Below are 23,697 nucleotides of genomic sequence, written 5' to 3'. Positions count from 1 at the left end.
ATAGTTCTCACTCTGGGAGAGGGGTCATCCAGGAAGGACACAGCCCAGTCAAATCCCGAGTCGTGAATAGAAGGAGGCATGACAGTCGTCGTCAGCCTGCAAAATAATCACAAAATGGGTAACCAAGTTTCGGGGTCTGAAAGGGATGATAGTGAGGGGTCTTCTACTGAGTTTTCGGTCAAATCAGGGATTCCGGGGATGTTTAGAAATGGCAAATTTGGGTCTGAAAGTGATTCTATGTCAGGGTGTGATTTATTTGTGGAATGACGAGATGAATCGGAGGAGGTATCTTTTATTCCTAGTCTTCGGACTAGAGCTTTGAGTCTGTCGACTTCTGTTTGGGTATCTGACATTTGAGTATCTGACATCTTTTTGTGCTAAAAATTAAATTTGATTTGGTTAGGTTAACCAGACTACAAAACAAACTTTGGTGAATTATTTTAAATGTATCAAATTTAATTAATCTACAAGGCATTTATTTAAATAATATTAAAATAAAAAATAATAAAAATAATTTTATATCCATTTCTTTAAAGAGGATTGTAATTCAGAATTCATTAATCTCTAAGATCATTGCTAAACAAGATTTTTTTATATAAATAAATTATTTCTACTTGTCTTTCCAATTGGAGTGGTCTTATCGAAAAAATATTGACTTTATTGGCCAGAAAATGGATATTTAAATTATTTCTGCGTATTATAAATTGATTATTCAACTTTATAAAACAGTAGTACGTATAATTGATTATTCAGATTAAATAGTATTATTATTTAATGAGCTATAAACTCCATAGTTAAATTCAAATTGTATTAATAAATTTTATTCTCCAAAATTTTCAATATTATTAATAATATATTTATTTTAAACGTTTATTATAGTACATTGATTAGAATTTCATATTATTCCAATCAATTCTAATTCTGTAGTAGTTATGAGTCTTGGTTGTGAAGTATACGACCTGATTGTGCACAGTGACGGGGATTGTAGGACCAAGCACTACAGAATTTCCAAAGGAACTGTACTTCGCTTGCATTTAGGCCAAAGTCTTGCATTAAAAGAACTCAAAGTCGAAACAAATATGCCAATGACTGAAAAAATTGAAGGATTTACTCGAAATAAATATTACAAAGTCCCACGAAAAGATAATACTTATTCTATTTTTTTACGTCTTCCCGGAGCCTTTAACTTTAAGATTTCTGACCTTTCCAGGTTATATATTTTCTTGACTATTTATAGCTCGAAATTGCTAACGGAGGGCTGTTTTGTGGTGGACCCTGAGCTTTTGGTGGGACCTCAGTCAAACATCCGGATCAGGCCCGAGGAGGTATCTTCCCAGACATATATCGTAAAATCCCTCGGACCAATCAAGGATTGGTTATCTAGGTAAATATTTGCAATTTTATAGCTTTTCAGATTGCAAATCGCAAAGATGTGTGGATTCAACATGATTCATCTAACTCCTGTGCAACAACTCGGTGTTTCCAACTCGAGTTACAGCATTCGTGACTATTTTGTTCTCAATTCAACCCTTGATTGCAAAAACTTCCAAGAACTTGCTAATTTGGTCGAATTTATTCGCCAAGAGTGGAATATTCTTACTATAAGTGACATTGTTCTAAATCATGCCTCTGTGTGTTCTCCTTGGATTGCAGAGCACCCAGAAAGCTGGTTCCTTGTTGTCTTTTCAACTTATTTAGTTATAATTTAAAGACATGTCCATATCTTCGACCTGCGTATTTACTAGATCGAGCTATTTTTCATTTTAATGAGCAAATTGGGGCGGGGAGTTGGAAATGTGAGGGACTTGGCCCAGAAATAAAAACAGAAGCTCATTTGGCAATTCTGGAGAATATTTTGAGGAATAAAATTATACTTCCTCTAAAAATTCATGAAATGTTTTGCTGTGACGTAGAAAGAACACTCGACGAGTTTTCTACCTTAATTTCTGACGGTGACCTTTTTATACCAATTTGATGTTTTAGGTTTTGTCCCTCAAAATGCCGAAGGGACACTAAATATAATCCAGGACCAAGAATTCCGTCGCAACAGAAGCAAAGTCAATATTTCCCTGGCCATTATGCTGTATGGACCAACTGAGTTGCGAAAGAATCCCGACCTTGCTGGGCTGAGAGCCAAATTGGAGAAACTAAACGAGGAAAAGACCAGTCAAGTCAGGGATCATTTAGAACATGCCATTTGTAACTGCGTAGCAAACGCTCGCTACAATTTTGTTGCCAAGAACGGAATGAAATGGACAAAAATAAGCGAAGAAACCCCGATAATGAGATTGTTGTTATTTCCGACTAATAATGACAGTTATTTTATGAACATTCAAAACTCAAAAATGTCTCTAATTGAAGAGGAAGCCAACATTTTTTCGGAAAATTCCAAATTTGTGGTATCCCTAAATGGCTGGGTCATGGGTTGGGACCCCCTCAGAGACTTTGCAGGCCCAGGTTTGCATTATTTCAATCAAAGCGTATTTAGACTCGAATGTCTATCTCAGACGAGAACTGGTTGTTTGGGGTGACTCTGTGAAACTTCGATATGGGACCTGTCAAACCGATTCGCCTTATTTGTGGAACAGAATCGAAGACTATGTGTCCACAGTAGCACGGACGTTCCACGGAATCAGACTTGACAACTGTCATAGCACTCCTCTTCACGTGGCTCAGGCATTTTATAAAATTTGACAAATTAGCACATGGTCGACTTGATGAGACGGATAAATCCAAATTTGTACATTGTGGCAGAATTGTTCACGGGCTCTGAACAGATCGACAGTCTTTTCTCCAATTCTCTAGGAATCACTTCTCTCGTCCGAGGTCAAGTAATTGCAAATATTGTAGAGGCGTACAATGCTTGGGATCCACACGAGCTTGGGAGACTGCTTTATAAGTTCGGAGGGACCCCCATTGGTTCATTCTATCTTCCATTTTCCAACAATTTGGTCCCTTCCCTTCCACATGCCATGCTCATGGACATCACTCACGACAATCCTTCGCCTGTAAAAGAACGTTCGGTGCGATATTTGCTCCCGACGACTGCAATCATATCAATGGGGGGTTGTGCTATCGGGTCTACGCGTTGTTATGATGAATATGTTCCACATCAAGTTGATTTTCTATTTTATTTTCAAGATTGACATTGTTTCAGAAAAGCGACTTTATGACGTTGGTTGTGGCAATACGTCAAATCTCTACCGATGTCGACGAATATTAAATTTTCTTCACAATTTCCTTAGCATTGAAGGCTATGACGAAGTTTAATCATTTTAAATTGTTTTTAGATTTTTGTGGATAGCATGACTTGTGATATTGTCGCCATTACACGTCGGTCCTCTAAAAGCCTGAACACTGTCATAATGATAGCTTATAACTCATTCGATCGGAGAGACCGACATGAATTACCGAATGCGCCTTTGCTCGTTCAAGGTTCACAAATTGGCAGTTTTTGTTAGGAAATGTGTCAAAAATACTTTTGGAGGCGTCGGTGTCTGAGGATTTTAAGGATAACTATACTTTTGTTCAGAACGAGTCTTATATTAATGGACTTGCTAACATCAGTGTAGCCTGTGCAACAGACATCTCTCCCGATGATTCAAAAATGTTGGAAATTTCTATGTTTGAAGGACAAAACTCGATTAAATTGAGTTCTAATTTCAGACAAGGTTCTGTCGTCGTGTTTCGGTAAGTAATAATTTGCAAATCTAACAGTTTATAGAGTCGACATGCCAGCCGACCTTTTGAATCTGCAAACAAAAATTTTTGGGACTTCAAAGGATTTTTTATTTTCCAAAACTGCTGAATTGGAGAATTATATTGCCACTTTGTCTCTTTTGGACATGAATAAAATTCTATTCCGATATCGCTCTGAAGAAATTTGTTCAAATTCCTACGATATTCCAAATTACGGGCCCTTCGTCTATAACGGACTCCAAGGCATTTTAATGCAGCTTGAATCTTTAGGCCAAATCAGTTTGATTAATAAAATCGTGCTTTCTAACGACCAAACACACCCTCTTTGCTGTAATCTGAGACATGGAAATTGGCTTATGTACCACACCGTTAATAGACTCTCTAACCTGGGGTTCACAGTGGTTTGTTCCTGCAACATACATATTAGATTGCTGATTGGTTGAAGAGGGTGATTGATGTGATCTCAGAATTCCCAAGATCCGCGGTACCTTCGAGGTATTTCTACGTCATATCAGGTCTTTATGGACTTATTATAAGGCGGTGTCACATTATGCTGAAATGGTTTGGACTAGTTACGTATTTCTTACTAGTTATAACGGGCCACATGATGGGGAGTTCATGAAGATGCTAAAGTTGGGCTCCATTGCTCTTTTTGGGGAGGTCGAAGGCTCGGGTCTTCCCCCACTCGCCGTTTCCTTGGATAATCGGCCAAGTTTGGCGGCAGGTTTTTTCGACTGTTATCGAAATCTCAAGGTTTTCCGCATTTTTCTAATGGGATATTTCGAAATTGGGGACGGGACACGTTTATATCTTTGCGGGGACTACTACTCCTTACTGGGAGGTTTGAAGAAGCTAGGTTTTTAATAGTATTAAACGGTAGAGCTACTATCCTTGGATATGCAGGGACACTTCGCCATGGACTAATTCCAAATTTACTTGGAGAGGGTGTGTGCTGTCGATATAATGCTCGGGATGCGGTTTGGTATTGGCTACAGGCCATTCAGGACTACATTCGTTCACGGAAAGACGTGGGACTCGATATTCTATACGATCCCGTTCTTCGACTTTATCCTTTAGACGAACAAGGCCAGGAACCACAAGTAATTATATAATCATGATTTGAAAAGATTCAACGTCTCTGTGACACAATACAAGAAACACTGACTCGACATTTTGTTGGGATTTCCTTCCGTGAATTAAACGCGGGACCGAAAATTGACGAGAATATGAGTTCTGAGGGTATGTTTAGTTTGTGGATTTTTCTAGGATTCAATGTTACCGCCGGAATATCAAAATCGACTGGTTTTGTGTTTGGAGGCAATTCCTTCAACTGTGGCACGTGGATGGATAAAATGGGCTCATGTGAGCTATCTGGCAATAAAGGAATTCCAGCCAGTCCTCGGTACTTTTTAGTTTGAGTTTTTGAGAGATGGGTCGGCAGTTGAATTAGTGGGATTGTGTTTTTCGACTGTAAATTGGTTGGCCACGCTTTATTCTCACGGAAAATATCCTTACAGTGGAGTCGAGATGGACGTTGATAGTGGTTTGGATGTGTCAGATTATTTAGACACTAAACTTGTCTGGTCTTGGTCTGACTGGGCTCAGAAAATTAAGGAAAATTTTGAAAAATCGTTTTATATTTCGCCAGACTCCGTGGACGACTCAGTCCACGTTTTCAGACGCGGCATTTACAAAGACTGTCTCGGGAGTGTCCAATGTTGGCCAGACTATCAGCTTCGTCCAAATTTTTGTTTGTCTATAGTTCATGTTTGAATATGTTTTGATTATAAAAATAGGCTCCTGAACTATTTGAACCTCTCAATGCCTGGAATGCCCTGCAAATTGTAGAAGATAAATTATTGAGCTCTCTTGGAATAAAGACATTGGACCCCGAGTTTTTAAAGTGTGATATTCCGTGTTTAGGGATTGGAATTATAATGGAATATATAATTCTGACGTTTCTACAGACCCGAAACTGTCTTGTGGATTTAATTACCATCAGGGACCTGTTATATCTCGTGGATTATATTTTATTTAGGAGTGGATTTGGATTTGTGGAGTTTTTTTACGGGCAAAAATGACCGTGGCTAAAATGATGGAGACTAAAAATCCTGGAATCGTCAGGGCTACTCAGGAAAGTATTAAAAAATATATTCTAAATCATTACAACGCATTGAATGAATCCGATTGGTGTGGTTTGGACGAGTTAACTAATGAGAATGGAACTGTAAAATGTTAATTATTATTTTTCCAAGTTTTGTGCCCCAAGTTGTCGGATACAAGCTTGGAGTATGGCAACTTTTATAGAATTACTTCAAGATCTTAACACCTAAATTGACCAATTAATAACACTCAATATTTTTAAATAATTTTTAACACTAAGCAAATGCTTGCATAGTTTGATGAACTTTGTTTATAGATTTATACTTTAAGGATTTTATCAATACAGTTAAGGAATAAACTCCTGACTGACAGGTGACTGACTTAATCGACAACTGAATACGTTTCTTAAATAATCTCCAAGAATTGATGACGTTAAGATTAATATTTGTCAGTATTTTAAATTTTACTTATAGGATTTTCCGAGCTTTAACGTTAGTGTTGATTCTTCAAGCATAATTCTTAAACTGCATATAAGCAAGCTTTAACGTTTTGTGAAAAACTCTGTTAAAGTAAGAGCTAAATATAGAAAAAACGAAATACAACATCCCTTTCAATTAAAAAACTTATTGTTGAACATTCAATTAATGGAAAATCTAACAAAGAAATAAGTGACTATCTAAATATGCCTCAATAAACAGAATCCTTTGTCAATGGAGGAAATCCAAAGATTTTGAGAGCAAACCTCGAAATTATTTACACAAGCAAAACATTTTTGGTTTGGTCGATTAAGTTAAAAGACGGGTTGTTTTCTCAATATTGGATCAGTCTGATACAATTAAAGATATCTTAAAGACTTTTACTATACACTGAAACAAATTGTGCAAATATACCAAGGGAAAATATTGATACTACCGTTGAAATAATCTATTATTTATGATGATAGATAATGCTCGCATACACCATTATAAAGAATAGACTAAAGTCACTCCAAATTTTAATCTTGAATATTTATTAGTTCGGAAAATATCAAATATTTATAAAAATTCAAATTTTATTATATTTTAAAAAATTATTATTTATAACGTGTTGTTAATGTTCGGATATATAATTCCAGGTCGACAGGTATATAATAAAAGTTATTCTTTCTAGTTATTTGTGAATTTTGAACAAATCGATCCCAATAATTTTTTGACCGAAATTGATGGAATTCATTTGGCTGAACAACTTGTTGTCTTCATGACCGGCCAAGTACTATTTCCCGAAGGACTCTGTGGATCAATTTATTTAATCCTGCCCGACGTAGAGGGCCTGAACCAGCACTTTTTGGGAGCAATTGCTAACCATCATCCAAGCAATATTTTCAATTTGTCGAAACTTATTTACTCCAAGGAAAATCCTCATTTTCCAAAAGTCGCACGACTTCAAATCACGGTCTCCAAGATTAACGAGGTAGTCAATTTTACTCCCAGTGTGGCTATCAACACATGTCCTACAATCAACGACATTCAGGGAGTGGCACAGAAGTTGCTGACTCATTTGGAGAATTATATTTATTCTTTTGTCGACTTTAACGGCTACATTCCGATAGAAAGATTCAAGCAATGGACTAATACTCTGATGACCAAAATCACCAAAGACCCCAATTTTTTCAAAAATTGACTTTATTGAATACATTAATTTGTAGTATCTGTTAAAATGATAAATTTTTCATATGGGTAATATTTTTGTATAAACCTATTTTATGTGTTTCTTTTGAAATTAAAAATATGTTTCGATATTAGATTTACTATATTAAAACAGATACTATCGAATTTTATTTGTTCAAGGATTTTCATTGATTTGAATTAGCGATCCTTCTTAAAATGAAATAGTTTCTGCATATTCAAAATTTATCAAGTTAAGGACTGATAGAAAACCACATATTTTTAACGTCGAAGTTTCTTTCTGATAAGTTAAAATAAAGCAATAGTCAATGACAGAATTTATGTAAGCCACTGAAAAAGAATTGATAAAGCATTAAAAAGCATATTTTTTTCTTAACTTTGTAAAAATGTTCAATCATTATATCCGTGATTGATTGCTCTATTTTAATTTACTGGTAGAATGAAAGAGTGAAATTTTTAATATTTTGTTTAAAAATTATAAACTGTAAACAATCTATTAAATTATCCAGGATGATTAATAAAAGTAATTTTCCGGTTCATCCAGATACATCCCTTCACTAAAATGTAATGAATTCGAATCTAAAAATTCTCAAAAACTACAATTTATAAATTTTACCATCATTCGAATCTCCAAGCAATTCTGCTCCATAAACATACGTGTTCAGCCCTTCTGGTTTATCGGGGATTATTCTGTCGAGTCTGTCCATTTTTATGGGATCATCCACCATCTCTAGCCACTGCGAGTTATACCACACAAAATGTTCTTTCTTAATTTTGTCAGCCCACTCCTCGTTGTTTTCCTGCCTTTTCATACGTTTTAATATACAGAAATGATATCGAGAGTATAATTGCACAAATTTCGAATATTGATATTTTTATCGTGCATTAAATCCATGAGATAAGTTGGTACATCTGAATTGAGTACATTTAGTTCACCTGAGTCGTTGATGATGTAATCGGAGCTTTTTGGATGGCAAAGTAACCTGTAAAAGACGTATATAATCTGCATCACAATCTCGTCAATTTCCTGCTTATCTAAATTGCGAATGATTAACAAAACAAACCATTCAGAATATTTAATAATATCGAAATAATATGAGACTTCTCGACTACCATTTCGGCCACAGGCCTGTCGTGGCAGAGAGTGGAGAGTAATCCAATAGTGAGATAAAGGTTGTCATCTGATACTTTTTGGGATTTATGCCAAAAATAAAACTATTTAATGTCAGCTGATGATCAATCCAGTCGATTAGGTGATACTCTGTCACAATCAGTTCAAAGTCAATGTCCGGAATAGTCATGTTGGCTAAAATTCCAATGCATTGCGTCACAAATTGGTCTTCAGAATTTCGGTTTTTTGTGATAAAATTTGCAATGTCTCCTAAGAACTCCTAAAAATTGATTTTTTGGCAAACAATAAAAAGTTCTTTGAGAGGTCCTTCATGTTGGGATATATTTCGACCAATTTTTATAATGTTGTGGTCTTTATATTTTAAAGCCCGTCTTAAAATAGCGACAAATCCATTTTTTGTGCACATGAGTGAGGCACATTGAATGTTTGCCGAAAGATTGATGCACAACGCAAGCAGTTCGGAATCAGGAGGACTTTCCCGATTCGAAGCCAAATATTTTAGAATCTATCAAATACTAAAACATTAATATAACTGTAAATATATATTCCTGATGGGCAAAAGCCACACATAGTTTAGTATCCACTGTGATATGTGCAAATATACACAAAATTGTTTTCTTATCTGTTTGAGTCTCTGGAAATAAGAAATTTAATCATTACTTATACAAGCCATTAATTTTGGGACAAGTCCAGCTTCTACCATTTGCCGACAAAGCTGTCCATCAAATGAAAGGTTTAGAAGAAGTCGAAGAATTAGAGACATTAAATCTTCGCTTGTGCATGGAAATATAGAACTCAAGTTTTTCATTATTGGCGATGCTCTCTAAAAATGTTTTTTCTAAAGGGTTCAACCATGTCGGTTATTCCGTCTGTAAAAACGCTCAGTTTCTTGAGGAATGAAACAACCATGACGAGGAGTTCGGTTCCGGATCTATTCAGTGCCCGGATAAGCAAATTGACTATTTTTTTGCTGTGCATTTTCATTTCTACTTTTAAATCTTCAGACAAATTTAATAACATAAAAAAAGAAACTAATACATTATAATAAAATATACTTCTTAACAACTTCTCTTGATTTTTGGCGAGCGTATCCAGTTTTTTTAAGGCCTCTTCAAGTTGCTCAGATTCTTTCGTCCTGTCTAAAAATGAATGTGGATATTAACTTTGTTTTAATTTTGTTACTTTGGATAGTTCTCTATCGTAAATATCCATTTCATGTTGAATGATTTGCATTGAAAAAGCTCCAATTCGGAAATGTAATATCAGAGAATGAAACTCAGAATAAACAGAAAAACAAAAGAAAAAATATAAAACATTTGTTGCGATTTTAATGTTTGTTTGCCAATCTTCCCTCAAAACTCTGGCCATTGCAGAAATTACAGTTTCTATAAGCAAATAAACAATTTTAAATCACCATTTGTAAACAGTTCGCTTAAATTATCAGGAACTCTTGCCAATTGAAGAATAAGATTTGTCCCGCGAATTCTGCTTTCGACATCATCGTATAACATTTCCAAATAATCGTCAATTTCGGCGATGTTTGAAGTTATTTTATCCTCATCTTCAGAGCCATGTGCTTTCAAAACTTTTTGAGTATCTTCGGGAATGTCTTAAAAATGATCGCAGAACCCAACATGAAACTACTCGACTTTCTCGCCTGTTCTGAAGGTAGAAAAGAAGTTGTTCGATTTCAGGGAATTTCGAGACATGAATCACGGAAGTTTTTTCAATAATTTCTTTTGCGAGTTGACGGATGTTTGTATTTGAATCCAAATTTTCGACTTTAATTCTATTTTTAGAATCATTTGAATTTTTAGTACTTTTTTTGATATGATTTTTGTTCTCCAACCATAGGTTGATTGTCTTCTCCTAAAATAATTGCTTCGATCTCGTAGTTGACAATCAAAGCTTTTTCTGTAGGATGTGCATCGATATCCCCAGCGATCACTCTCCTTAAAATATTACTAATTTTTCCAAACCTCTTAATGAGCCTTGCTTCGTCCATTTTTGTATCCTGGTAACATTTTTTAATTTAAATATTTATTCATTAAATAATGTATAACATTTTTGTAAATTGATTATCCAATTCATATTAAACAAGTCACTTTTGCATGATTGCCTTAGCGAGGTCCTCAAATAGGAATAGTTCGGGAAATCTTTAGGGATAATTTTGGAGTTGACGTACTTCTCCAGAGATCAAAGTTGAATCTGACTGGACTATTGAAATATTACTCAAACAATTTCCTGTTACATTGGATTAGTCGATATTGAGCCATTTGAATATAAAATGGTGGAAATACGATCCGGGCACAATTAATAGAATACAAGATACACCTTCGACTGGCGAACAAACAGAGATTATACCTCCCCCGTAACAATTTTGGAAGAGGATTGAGCTCAATTTCTCTTCTAAGTGAACGGATGCTTTTTGGATTCCTTACGGACTTAAAAAACCGAAGTGGTATCTGTAAAAAAAAGGTTTTCGATTCTTCAGGCCAAAGTGCAGGAAAAAACTCATTTGGTTAAAATAATAGTGAACACATTTATAAAGACCGACATCAACATAAAAAACCCAATTTGTTTGTTTTCGACAATATAAAGAATCAAATTTTGTTGGTAGAAGTTGGGATAACATCTTCCCAAGCAAGTTGAGATCGAAAAAATTAGAAAATATGACCTCCTATCCAAAGAGCTGGAATTAATCTATCATGCGAGAGTGAAAATAGTACATGGGAATGGCTGGTTACTTAAAAATTCCTACAATATGCACGTTCGCTTAACATCAGTGAAAGAACGCAGGTATACATTGGATCACTCATCATAAAGAAAACCCTTGAGAGCACGATTGTTTCTTATAAAAACAGAACGCTTGAACTGGACAAAAGAATAAACGAGATTTATTACAAAATAAGTGTGTCTTCAACATCAACAGTGCCTGTCTGTACCTCGAAGGGAAAGAGGCGGACTTGCTTACCTGAATCACTTTGCGAATAGAGGATGTAGCGACCAGAAAGAGAAGTTTAATTAATTAATATGTGAATTTTTAATTATCTTAATTATTAATAAATTCCAGAAACAAAAGAGCGTGGGCGAAGATGCCAGGGAGGATGGCTCTAAGCATGGCTCAAGCAAAACATTTCTAGGGAAACTAGAAAGAGCTTTTAACTAACTAAATTAAAATATTTTCATTTACTGTTGGTTAAAATCAAAGCTTTCTGAGTACAAATTTAATTTTCAAACTTTATTTGAAATATTTTTCCGGCTTTAAAAATAACCGAAGCAAATGGATTTGGTGATACATTTATTAATGACAATTAAATTAGACCACAAATACCAAGGAGTTTTCATGGTTTATTTAATTAAAAATCAATTGTTGTTTGTAAAACAAGTGTCTTCGATGTCACTACTACAATTAAGACTTTTAGGTTTGGGGAGAAAATGATTAAGTCAGTGGTTCTAATTGTTTCTGATTAAATAAAATTAGTTGATAAAATGACAACTATCAAGAATTTAACGGCGGTTAACTCTCTTTAAATTAGTCCTACACTGTTTCGCTGGAAATGGAGGTGTTTGAAAAGGTAACCATACTTTTCTCAAATATCAGAAAAAAAGAATAAGGTCAACCCATTTAGAAATACTCGGATCAATTGCGGTGGTTTTGATCGTAATCGCCTGTGTCTTTTTTATCATTTATAAACCAAATATCTCAAAGGCGATTGCTGAAGCTAATAGAAAATGTACAAAACAGAATTTATATGCGCCTCAAAGTTGGATAGATTACATGTGGGTCATCAGCTGCGTTTGGTTAACCCTCTTTCTAGGATTTGACTTTTCTACTTTCTACAGGACTGTGAACGTTGAGAAACAAATTTTTTTGTACCGATACACAAAATGTGGTTTTTTGAGTTTAATCAACTATTGTTTGATAATTCTGAAATGTGTTTTGACGATTATTTTTTTTGGTTTTCCCGGTTTGAGGAGTATCTTGTATTGTCAGTACTTGCATTTTTGATCGCCGTTCTTGCTATTATTAATTATTCTCTCATTGCCTTTCGTACTGAAAAATGCAGACAAACACTTGTTGATATTGACAGAAATCAAGACGTTTGGTTTTTACGAGTATTTGGGATAAATGGAATGGCTTTTCTCACATCTTGGACGACTTTTCTTGGACTAACATGTCTTGCTGCAGCTCTGCAGCAACGGCAAAGTCAGTATTCAGAAAAATCTGCAATTATTTTCGCAGTCTCGTATTTAACGTGGATTTACATCGTTTTTTTGATTGAAATGATATTTTTGAGTCGCTTCTTCAAAAATTCTATTTCACACTACCTTTGTGTAGTTTTTGTCGGATCCGCCCTACTTTTAGAATGTCCTCGGTACTACGCTGGAACGTGGCCTGAGCAGTACAATCTGCAGATCGCAATTCTGGCGAGTGGAACTGTCCTCTTTGCTATTAAATTAATCACAGCAATATTTTGTCATTGTCGAAATCGAAAACCTGATAGCTTAATTCCCGATCAAATAGATGTAAATACTAAAACCTATTAATTACAATTAATATATGTTCTTAATTATAACAAATGAACTTGTCTTTTAAATTAATCAAATAATGAACTATTCATATAATATCTCCTAAATCAGAATGTAAAATTTCATCATAAAATTTATTCATCAAACAAAAATAAAAGACACTTTTAATCCGACATGAACAAGCAGTCGTCTTCAATAGCCAGGAATAGTAATTCGCTTCCATACGATCTTACTAAGAGATGTTATTTATAAATCCCGACTTGAATAGCTTTTAAAAATATCCAACTGTCACTCTCGGGGTAAAAAAATAGCAATGGACTAGAAAAGGTCACAATTTTATTATTAAATAAATTTTAATCGATTTTTTAATATTTATTTTTTAGAATTCAATTTTATCCAAATTTCAGCATTTTGTCGCTCTTTTGAAGTAATAGTCGTAAAATCCAACTTTTTCAGCTGCGGTAGTCTGCACAAAACCTTTTCTCGATACCCCTAAAACGGTGAAACAGCCCACATACCTCCAACTCACAGATCTTGTTTCCGTGCAAAGTTAAATTTCGAAGAGACCTGATGTCACTGAGGTGTTTCAGGTCGGATTCACTCGACAACTCGTTTCCGTGAAGATACAAAATATACAAATTCGGAAAATCAGAAAATAACTGGAAATGAACATTTGGGAATAAAACAGGCAAGATTGACGATATTCGGTTGAAGGAAAGATCCAGCCATGTTAGTTCGCTGGGATATGCCAGAAGTTGGGATATGACTGAGGGGAGTTCTTCCATGGTGGAGATGCAGTTGTTGCTGAAGGAGACTGACTTGGAGACCCATTTTCCCTCAGTTTTCAAGATTTTTTTTGCTCCTGGGGGTGTTCTTGGGTCATTTTTTGTGCTGTCTATTTTGGCTTTTTTACGTGTATAAAACCAGAAAGGGATGCAAAATCTCTGAATGAATAGTCAAGGCGAGAAGCAGACTGCAATGTTGAAGTCATTGTTGCCATAGAGAATACTATTTATTGATTTAAATTAAATAATAAAATTAAAATTTTTAATAATATAAAATTTATTCTGAGCTATTTATTTTTTGAGCTGTTTATATAGAAATCTAATATTATTAGTGAGTAATCCAAAACTTATGAGTAATATCATAATAAATTAAAAAATGTTTTCTTTATTTAAATATATTATATATATTTTTAATAAGAATAATTAAATAAACATTTTTAAACACGAGTTTTCTTGTTATGTCGTCTACCCTTGAGAAATACAAAAATCGTATATTTTATTTACATAAATTTGTAATAGAGAAAGTATGTGTAGTAACCTCAGACGGCCGAATAATAATGGTTAACCCCCCCGCTCATTACCCAGGGAATCCTCATAGGCTACGACCAAACAATAAATCTAGTCCTAAACGACAGCTACGAACGCATATTCAGCTCTGAAAAAGACATAGAAGAAGTAATTCTGGGACTCTACATAATCCGCGGGGACAATGTGTAAGTCCCAACTCATTTCCCAGTGCCATCGTCGCCGGAGTAGACGAAGAACTCGACCCTCAACTAACCCTCCGTGCAGAACCCTTAAATTCAATAATTCACTAATTTCCTATTAAAACATCATTTTTGACTAAAAAAAACCAAAACAAATTATTTCTTCCTTATAACACCGACAGTGCGACCCTTCCTGCCAGTTGTCCTGGTCTGCTGACCACGCATTCGGAGTCTAGAGAGTGAGGAGAGCAGAAGGACCCAAAACGGTGACGGAAGGATCGATGACAGCCCGACCTCCTCATAACCTCACAATCCTCCCGGAATTTGATTTCCAGCTTATCGGCCAACGCCTGGCTTGTGGTGCCGTCCTTGGGGTCTTTCCTCCGATTGCACATCCATTCGGGGAGGCCATACTTCACGGGGTCACTCAGAATGTCGGCTATGTTCTTGAGCTACGGAATCAGCCAGTTCGGGGACCTCGTCGGGATTCATTTCCCCTGCACGCTTAGTCATGTCCACTTTGGCCAGTCTACAGACTGCGTAGGCAATTCTACGTCCGACTCCCTGGGAGTGAGTGGTTGGGGTACTTTTATTCCGATTAGGGCGTGGACGATCTTCCTCTTTCCTTGGATGTTTGAGTTGCACAAACGAATTATGTGCTGGAAGTCTTCTGTGATTACTAGGGACTATGATATAATAGAAATGCACCACAAACCATTTATTATTTAAACGTGTTTAATTATTTTTTTAATATTTAATAATATTTTTATTTTAAATAATTAAAGTTTTATTAATTCTATTGTCTTGTTGAACATTTTAATTTGTCTAAACAAAGACTGGAAGGTGATCACTCTACTGCACTTGTCGAATACGCTATTTGTGACTCTTGATTTTTTATATAGTATTAAAATTAAATTGTTTGGAGCTTTAATTATAATAATGTGATTTTAAAATTAATAAATTTAATTTACTAATAAAATAAATTATAATTACGCGCTATTTGTTGTTAACTAGTCTCTTGTTATGAATCCGAATAAAGAAACCCAAGTTTAAATACTTAAAATAATTTTTAAGAAAAATTTAAATAAAACCAAAGTACTTAAATCTGAAAGAAGAGTGAGTTTCCATCCCGACACTAAGGAATCTCCCGAAAGAAAAGACTTTAATAATCTACTACCCTTCACCTACCAAACAATTGATCTCAACTTCACCGAACATGAACATTCCACGCCTGTAAAAGACCAATTGAGGTGCTTTATTGCCTAATAAACAACAGTCACTCTTCAAAATATATGCCATCCACTATCCTCTCGAGTAAGGACAACAGAAGTGACCCTGACGAGACTTCATCAAATAACAAATTGTCCAACAATACAATCCTAATGGGGGAATATGGTTCATCCACGGAAGGACGGGGTATGTCATCTTCTTATTCCAAGGTCTCAAGTCTACAGCGAATCAACAGGAGAATTCTAACAGTAAAAAAACATATCCCGGTCTATCTTACGGTGGAACTATCAGTTTTTACATTTTTATAACTTTAGACTATGGAGATACTGCGATAATGAGAACTGCAACATCCTCTGGTTATATTTGTATATTAAATTCAGACACAGCGAGGACTGGACAGACCAAGAGCCCAGTGATGCCGGATTTCCAGGAGGATATGGGTATGTGTCGGAATGTAGTTATTTCAGACATTTCTATGGACGAGGATTCACCTTCCAGTGGTTTGTTTTGATTCAAAACTTGTCGTAGTTTTGATTGAGGAATTGGACAGAATCGCTTCTATGAATTCTGGTATTAACGTTTTAATAACTGAAAGAACTCATTCAGTCACATCAAAGTTATTTAAACAGTTTAAAACGACAAATTGTGGTATTTGTAGATTCGATTTCTCAAGAGGAGACCATGAGGAAGGACGGAATAGTGGTTTTGTAGATTCTCTCATTTCTAAGACCAAACAGTGGTTTCCATGTCCCGGCAATTGAGTGAAGAGGTTGAAATCTCGAAAAGAGTCGGTTTGTGGTTGTGTTATTGAATTAGTCAGATTCCTCGAGTTTTGGTCACGTGGATTTGACTCGAATTTATGGTTTGATGTGATGTTCTAAAGATTGGAGATTACACTCAAAATGTGTCTAAATATGGCAATTATTGTTCATATGGTGACAATTCGAGGACACTGAGTAGGCGTGTGTTCAGCACGCGAGCAAGCATTGATCAAACCAGCGATATTTTTCGACGAAATAGAACGATTGGAGGTTTTGCCGTGTTTAGAAGTGCTAGATACCACAACTTTTGGGAATTTTGGGAAAACGGGGAGTATTTTGGTAGATCTCGCAATGCGGAAAGGTTATTGGACTTTATTGATAATATAGAAGAGGAAATTGAGGAGGATATAAAAGGTATGTCCAGTCTTAACCCACAGATATCTTAACCAAAGAAGTAACCAGGCAAGAACTGGCTAAGAGAAATAAAAGAAAAACACAAATCCGAATTCAAAGTATTTTTCCATCGTCAACAAATAGGCTTGTTTGATAAAATTTACAAAACATGTCCAGATCCAGTGCCGGTGGAAACAATGACAGAAAGTCGTATATTTTGGAAAAAATTATTAGAAGAGGTGGGTGGTGTTCTAACATGTTAGGATGAGTATGTCTCCGTGGACAAACTAGTCGATTTGTTCAACCTAAGAGAGATTGATGACCAGTTGGGAAATCATCACGGAGTTCAAATTACGGTGGAGTGTCATGATTTAGCCAGTAGAATCAATTTGTGGATCGTTTTGCCTATTTTCTCCACTTTGGTAAAATGCCAAAGACAACCAAGGAGGATTTGTTTGTTTTGGCGTGTTTTTATTATTTTAGGGAATTCGACGGGTTTCCACGTGTGTTGAAGTTGGAGGTGATGCCGCTGTATCGTGTTTATGGAACCGCCACGATGGTTGTCAAAACTTGGGATATTTAGAAAAAACTGAAAAAGTTGTTTGGAATGATTTACAGCGGGGGAGGCCAATTCTGTCTCCAAAGACTGGTAGATAAAAAGAAAATGGCGGACCAGGCTAAATTACACCGGGAACAGGTTAGTGGAATCGTTTTGAGGGAATAGTTCGAAATCCTTGTCAGGAAAGCAGATGAGTGTGAGAAGGCTTTTATGAAGAAACAAGCCGAGGGTTCCTTTTTGTTAATTTAAAAAAATCAGAGCAAAAACAGTTGCAGGAAAGGGAGAAGAGAAATTCCGAGTTGGAGAAGGGTTTTGTGTTTTCAAACAAATTCTAGAAAATTGTGAATTGGGGAAAAAAGTTGAAGAACTTGATAAGTTTTTTGTTATTAGATTTTGTAGGCTTGTGAATTCGAGTCTTTCCGCGGAACAAACTTTGATTGCCGAAAACGAAATGCTCGGCGTCGAATTGGCCGATTTGAAGGAACAAAGTCGTGTTTTGTGTTCTGGGCATTTAAATGAGCTGAAAGATCGGATTAAACTAATTCTGAGGTGTGATAGAGCTTGTAATATTCAGTGTCAATAATTGTGTGGTGGTGGATTTGGCTGACTATAGTCTAACAGTATTGTTAGTCGACACACGCCTGACTGTCCGAATTGCACTCTCCGTCGAGATTTGTTACGAGAACATGAAGGAGTTCAAGAATGCAGAGGTCCGAGGGGTCGAATTTGGGTATCAGTTTGGTATATGGTGTGATTATTCCGTCGTAGAATATGAGCCCTGTGATTATGAGATATTTGTCCAAAATTTACTGATTAATTCGTGTCGGCATATTTCGTGGCCTGCAAAACTGTCACGAATGAATGAGGTTGTTTTGTCCTCGTAATTATTAGTTTTTCTACAAAGTTTGTGTGCGTGCAAACTACGCGCTGCATTTGCTGTACGATCTGATCGATATTGGTGTTAACTATAATGTCATTTGTGCGGATGCTATGGAGTAGTATTACTGGTCTCATGTTTAGAGTTTTTGTTATTTTTGTTGATTATGATCGCACAAATGTGGTGAAGCTTGTTCTGAATTTTTGTCCGGATTCTGATGAGTTTTTTGATTCTTTTAGCCTGCAGTTTCAAGTTGGGACGGTCGAGTTTGTATTTTGTGTGATTTGTCCAGTGTTAGTGAAATCATGGATGATTGTCGGTCGAATTTGCTTAGTTGTGTCGAGGATTATCTTCGCTGCGTTATTGGCAGCATTGAGACCTCCATGGGCTTGGCCCCCACTAATTTTCGATTGTTTAGACTAAGACCTGTTTAGTTTTTGTTTTTAATATATTTTTAATTGCGATGCAACAGCACTACTGCCATGTGAATTAATGTTAAGGAATCAGAGTTTTTTAGTTTCTGTAATTACGCGTATTATTTTGCGTTACTTAAATCAACTTTCCCTTTGGACTTCTATATTTGTGTGAAATGCCAAATTCTAGTCGTGTCGAGGGACTTTAGTTCAGACTCAAATGCTCTTCTGTCCCTGCCTTGCGGTCAGGCTTAACAAAAGTATTGTTAACTTGGCACGTAGGGGTGTTCCAACTTTGCGGTTTCGTACTCATGTGGTCTTTTGACTGCAATAGTCGACGACATCTTTCTCCTGGTAATGTTATCTCCTAGGAGTGTTCCAACTTTATATGAGTTTCGCCTGTCTGTTCTCTTTGTCAAATATAATGGAAATTACAACAGCTAGAGCAACGGAAGTTGTTGTTGCATAACCCCGATCTCACATTAAGTTATGAGACCAGCAGCTTGCAGAAACAACAGCGCCCTCCCAGGTTGCTCCCATAAGACCTCCGGGAAGTGAATGGCAAATTTTTTACGGAGCCAAAAAAGACCAAGACGAATAGACGGGCAGTTGTGTGCTCGTCAGCACGGCAAATGGGACAAAAGGGGGAGATCGAGATGTCCATTTTGTGTGCATAGTGGTTTAATGAGGAGTGATGACCATAACGGAAACGAGCCAAGTTTGTCTGAGCCGAACGGTCGAGAACCAATTCAGAACGTCAGGAGGAGGTTTATTGAGTACAGAGTTAGGCGTCAGCTTAAGAATAGCTGACGTAGATATCAAATCGTGAATTCTCTTCATTGGATATGGACATTGGTGCAAGCCATCAATTTTAGCAATGATCCGGAAATATAGTGTTCTTCTCTGAACGAGAATTAGCAAATCTAGAGCAGAACATGGATGATAGGGAATTCGAGATGCAAATAAAAATTGCGCTCCTCTCATATTTAGATGATCTTCAATTGGCAAAAGGTTTGTTTCACAGTGGAGGTTATCAATGGGGGTTGATTTCAGACACCCAGATATTGTGCGTTGTTTTGTACTGATTGAAGTGTCATTGTCGAGTTTATTGATAGGCAGGGCGCCCAGCTTGGACTCGCATAACTTAGTACGGGCGTATGTATTGTTTGTAATCTTGTTTGAGGAGTGGCTTTTTGGGGCCTGTAATGTCACCACTTATTGCTTTTAGTATGTTTTTGCGTCTGTTTGCCTTGTCAGAAATGTTAGAGACATGCTTGTTGAAGGACATAGCTGGATCAAAAGTAAGTCCGAGGATAGTAGGGTTTTTGCATAGTGGGAGGTCAGAACCAAAGAGAGATAACTTCGGGTAAAGGTTTGATTGTCTTCTCTCGAAAGAAAATAAGGTGACCGATGATTTCGAGGGCGAAGCCTCGAGTCTGTTTTCAATGAACCAATTCTCAGTGGAGTATAGTTTTTGCTGGATGTTGAGAGAGGCTGATATGTAACCTGCGTGTTTAGAAGCAATGATAATGTCACCTGCGTAAGAAAGTCATGTAAATATAAGTTGAACAGGGAAGGGGACAACACAGAACCCTGCGGTACCCCATTTGGAAGATAGTGTTGTTTTTAACAGTGGTCCATAAGGGAGACGTATCCCATTCGACCCGATAAGAAGTTTGCAAGCCAGGTTTTGAGGTTTGGGTTTAGGTCTGTCTAAAATTTTGTTGATGAGTCCACACCGAGTCAAACGCCTTTGAGACATCGATCGAAACTGTTCGTTTTGGGGGTCTCTTCTCATTGAAGCCGTCCAGGACAGATTGCGAAAGTGTTTAAGTGAGTAGTTGTTGAGTGCAGTGGTTTAAAACCATGTTGAGTATTAGTCTTTCAAGGATTTTAGCTAGCGTACACAGAAGAGATATTGGGCGGTAGGAACTTGGAATGCCAGCCGGTTTGTTTAGTTTGACCAATGGAATGATACATGATTTCTCCCAGAGGGATGGTATTTCGTTTTTCGCAACAGAATTGTTGAAAATAGAGACTATTGCTTTTATAGCATTAGGGCATAGTCTTTTGAGATGATAGATTGAAATGTTGTCAGGGCCAGTTGCAGGGGAGTTTTTGAAGTTTTTAATGCATTGCGAGACTTTCTCCGCAGTGAAAGTCGGTATAGAATCTTTGACGGGAAGTCTTCTTTGGTTACTTTCCGGTCGTTTTTGTTAGATTTTTTGTGACTTAATGAAGTGCAATATTTCATTAGTGTGTTTAACCGGATTGAGTGACATATCTGAACGGGGACGAGAAACAACAGACTTATGCGATTTTTGCTTTTTGAACATTAGTTCATTCATCCCTTTAAGGGTTAACCAAATTTTGGAGGAATTGGATCTATAATCAATAGAACCAATAAATTGACTCCACTTCGAGTCAATATGCCGATTTATGGCAGCAGTGATTTGTTTGTTTAGATTCCTCAGTTTTATAAAGGACACAGCAGATTTTCCCGTTTCAGTTTGTTACGGGTCTTTATAAGGGCGTTTACTTCGTGGCTGTAACTTTGGGAGAAATTTTGTATAATTCCTTGAGAATGAATGTTTTAGAGATGGAGATGATAAGTACATAATTGACTGCTGCGTCAGTCGAACGAAAGTTGATGATATCGAAATCATTCAATGATTTTTCTAGAGCGAGACGGTAGTCGTCCCAGGAAGCTTTTTTGTAATTTGTATAACAACGCCGTTGAATGTCGATGTTGGATTTTAGGGCATTCTCAAAAATAATCGGGTTGTGATCAGAATTTAGGTCGTAAAAGACCTTCCAACGGACGTATGAGTAACCCGAGAAATCAAGCAAACGATTTTTAGTCGAGAGCTTCGTTTCTTGCACCAAAGCAATATCCACGCCGTGCTTCTCCAAGAAAGAATAAAGTTCAGCAGTCTTATGAGCAATCCCATTCATGTTGATTTGCAAGCTACGTAATGGGTTCTTCTTGCTGGAGCCAGGATTTGGTTCAATGTCTCCGGAAAGGAGAAGGGCGAGTTTGATAAGCAAAGAGGTCCTTGGGAGAAACGGCTTCACGACTGCTCTGCTGCCACCGACGTTGCGGAATCGATCCGACAGGGGAGTAGTTGGGGGTCTTTTCGTAGTATAAAACTATCATCTGCCACCGCGAGAAGGTGACCAAATCGACAGACAGCAAGTGACTAAGGATAACGAAATTTAACTGGCTGAAATTTTGAAAAATGATTTTTTTAATTGTTAATTTAGCTAGGAAATAAAATATTAATTTAATAGGTCATAATGGACTTAAATGTGGTCACTCTCAACACTTGGTTAAAAGCCATTCGTTATAGCGAATAGGGGAATCCCGATACCCTTCGTCTCCAAGGACAGAAAAACACGAATGGAGGCGATTGGGGAGACACTTGCAAACTGTCCTTATAACGTAGTTTGCCTGCAAGAAGTATTCTAATTATTGATTAATAATAGCTGTGGGATATTAATGACTACCACCTTATTGCTAACACTGCTAGGTTTTGTTATTCTCACTACTTTCGGAGGTATGGAAAATTAGTCATTCATTAAGTGGTTTTTCTGGGTCAGGATTAGCCGTGTTTTCTCGACATGAAATATTGTGGATATCTTTTTACAAATTTACCATGAATGGACATCCTCACCAAATCACACACGGAGATTGGTACGGCGGGAAGGGTGTCGGAGTTGTCAGAATCAATTTTTATGGAAAAACCGTTGATATCTTCAATTGCCACGTTTTTGTGTTTTATGACACTTCAAGACTATTGCCAGTTATTCGGACACAAATTCCTTTGCTGTGGACAGGAGGACACAGTTCTATCAGCTGGCCTGTTTTATAAATCAGTGCCACCAGTCGTCCGATGTCGCCATTCTTGCGGGGGACCTCAATTCTTCCTCTCAAAATGAAGATTTCTTATTGTTAAATGTTCTCACCGATTTGCACGATTCTTGTTCTGATCCAAAGGTGGATTTGACTATAAAATGTTGTTAGTTGGTCACATTTGGATTTCCGGGTAACCCTTACTCGGGAAATAATCCCGGATCACGCATAGACTATTTGCTTTACCATTCCAATTACAGTAATTTCATTTTTTGTAAAGTTAGAGTGTTCGGTTACGCGATTTGGGACTACTTTTAAGGAAATTGGAACCACTAAATATTGGTATTCTGATCACGTGGGGTATTATGCGACATTTTTGATTGATTTTAACGAGAAATTAGAAAATGTAAACACAAATATTGGCTGCAATAAAGGCCCTATTGAAGACGCCGAACAGTTATTTCAGGAAAATATGAAACCAAAGTTATATTTCCGAGACGTGTCTGTAATTGTCGCATTAATGGGACTTTTTGTCGTTTTGCAGTTTGTATTTCCTGAAAATCATTACTCCGTTCCTATGATAACTTTCTTATTTCCCTTGCTGGTTATGACAGCATTGTATTTCTATATTATATCTCGCACTGATGCACGAACTACCTGTGCCTTCTACCAAGAACTTCTAATAAATTATAAATCAAAGTCATCGCCTAATTACAATAACCAAAAATAGTCAGTTAATATATAATTAATAAATATGGTTTTTTCAACTTTTACGTCATTTTTTGAGCTATTATTGTGGTCTAAGAACACCATCTAGTGATTTTGTTAAAGCGTCCTTCTTGGGGGAGGGAGGACATTGTGAATGAACTGTCCTTCATTAGCAATGGTATTTTGTGGTTGTATTCCAGTTGGATATTTCCTAATCTGGTAAGCATGATTTTCTCCTGACAACAATGATAGATATAGATTGTACTTTTTCTTTACAAAT

The 23,697-nt window shown here is 36.5% G+C and overlaps 3 protein-coding genes across 3 annotated transcripts; 1 reads left to right on the top strand and 2 right to left on the bottom strand.

Moving 5' to 3' along the window:
* The first annotated feature begins 1,844 nt into the window (after positions 1–1,844).
* On the top strand, positions 1,845–3,270 carry LOC115227721. Its single transcript, XM_029798467.1, has 3 exons — positions 1,845–1,952; positions 1,984–2,399; positions 3,142–3,270. The coding sequence occupies exons 1-3, from the start codon at positions 1,895–1,897 to the stop codon at positions 3,268–3,270; spliced, it is 603 nt and encodes a 200-aa protein (XP_029654327.1). The 5' UTR covers positions 1,845–1,894.
* Positions 3,271–8,283: 5,013 nt separating this feature from the next.
* LOC115227720 (kinesin-associated protein 3-like) lies at positions 8,284–9,406 on the bottom strand. Its single transcript, XM_036498717.1, has 2 exons — positions 9,259–9,406; positions 8,284–8,501 (listed from the first exon to the last, which is right to left on the bottom strand). Exons 1-2 carry the CDS (start codon positions 9,404–9,406, stop codon positions 8,284–8,286), a joined length of 366 nt encoding a protein of 121 aa, XP_036354610.1.
* A 4,097-nt stretch (positions 9,407–13,503) lies between these two features.
* On the bottom strand, positions 13,504–15,847 carry LOC115227719 (leucine-rich repeat-containing protein 51-like). Its single transcript, XM_029798466.1, has 3 exons — positions 15,812–15,847; positions 13,650–14,075; positions 13,504–13,617 (listed from the first exon to the last, which is right to left on the bottom strand). Exons 1-3 carry the CDS (start codon positions 15,845–15,847, stop codon positions 13,504–13,506), a joined length of 576 nt encoding a protein of 191 aa, XP_029654326.1.
* Between the last annotated feature and the right edge of the window lie 7,850 nt (positions 15,848–23,697).

Source organism: Octopus sinensis, unplaced genomic scaffold (genome assembly GCF_006345805.1).
Source record: "Octopus sinensis unplaced genomic scaffold, ASM634580v1 Contig07101, whole genome shotgun sequence".
Lineage (NCBI taxonomy): Eukaryota > Metazoa > Mollusca > Cephalopoda > Octopoda > Octopodidae > Octopus > Octopus sinensis.
The sequence above is the reverse complement of the archived record's forward strand: the minus strand, read 5'-3'. Positions and strand labels throughout refer to the sequence as shown.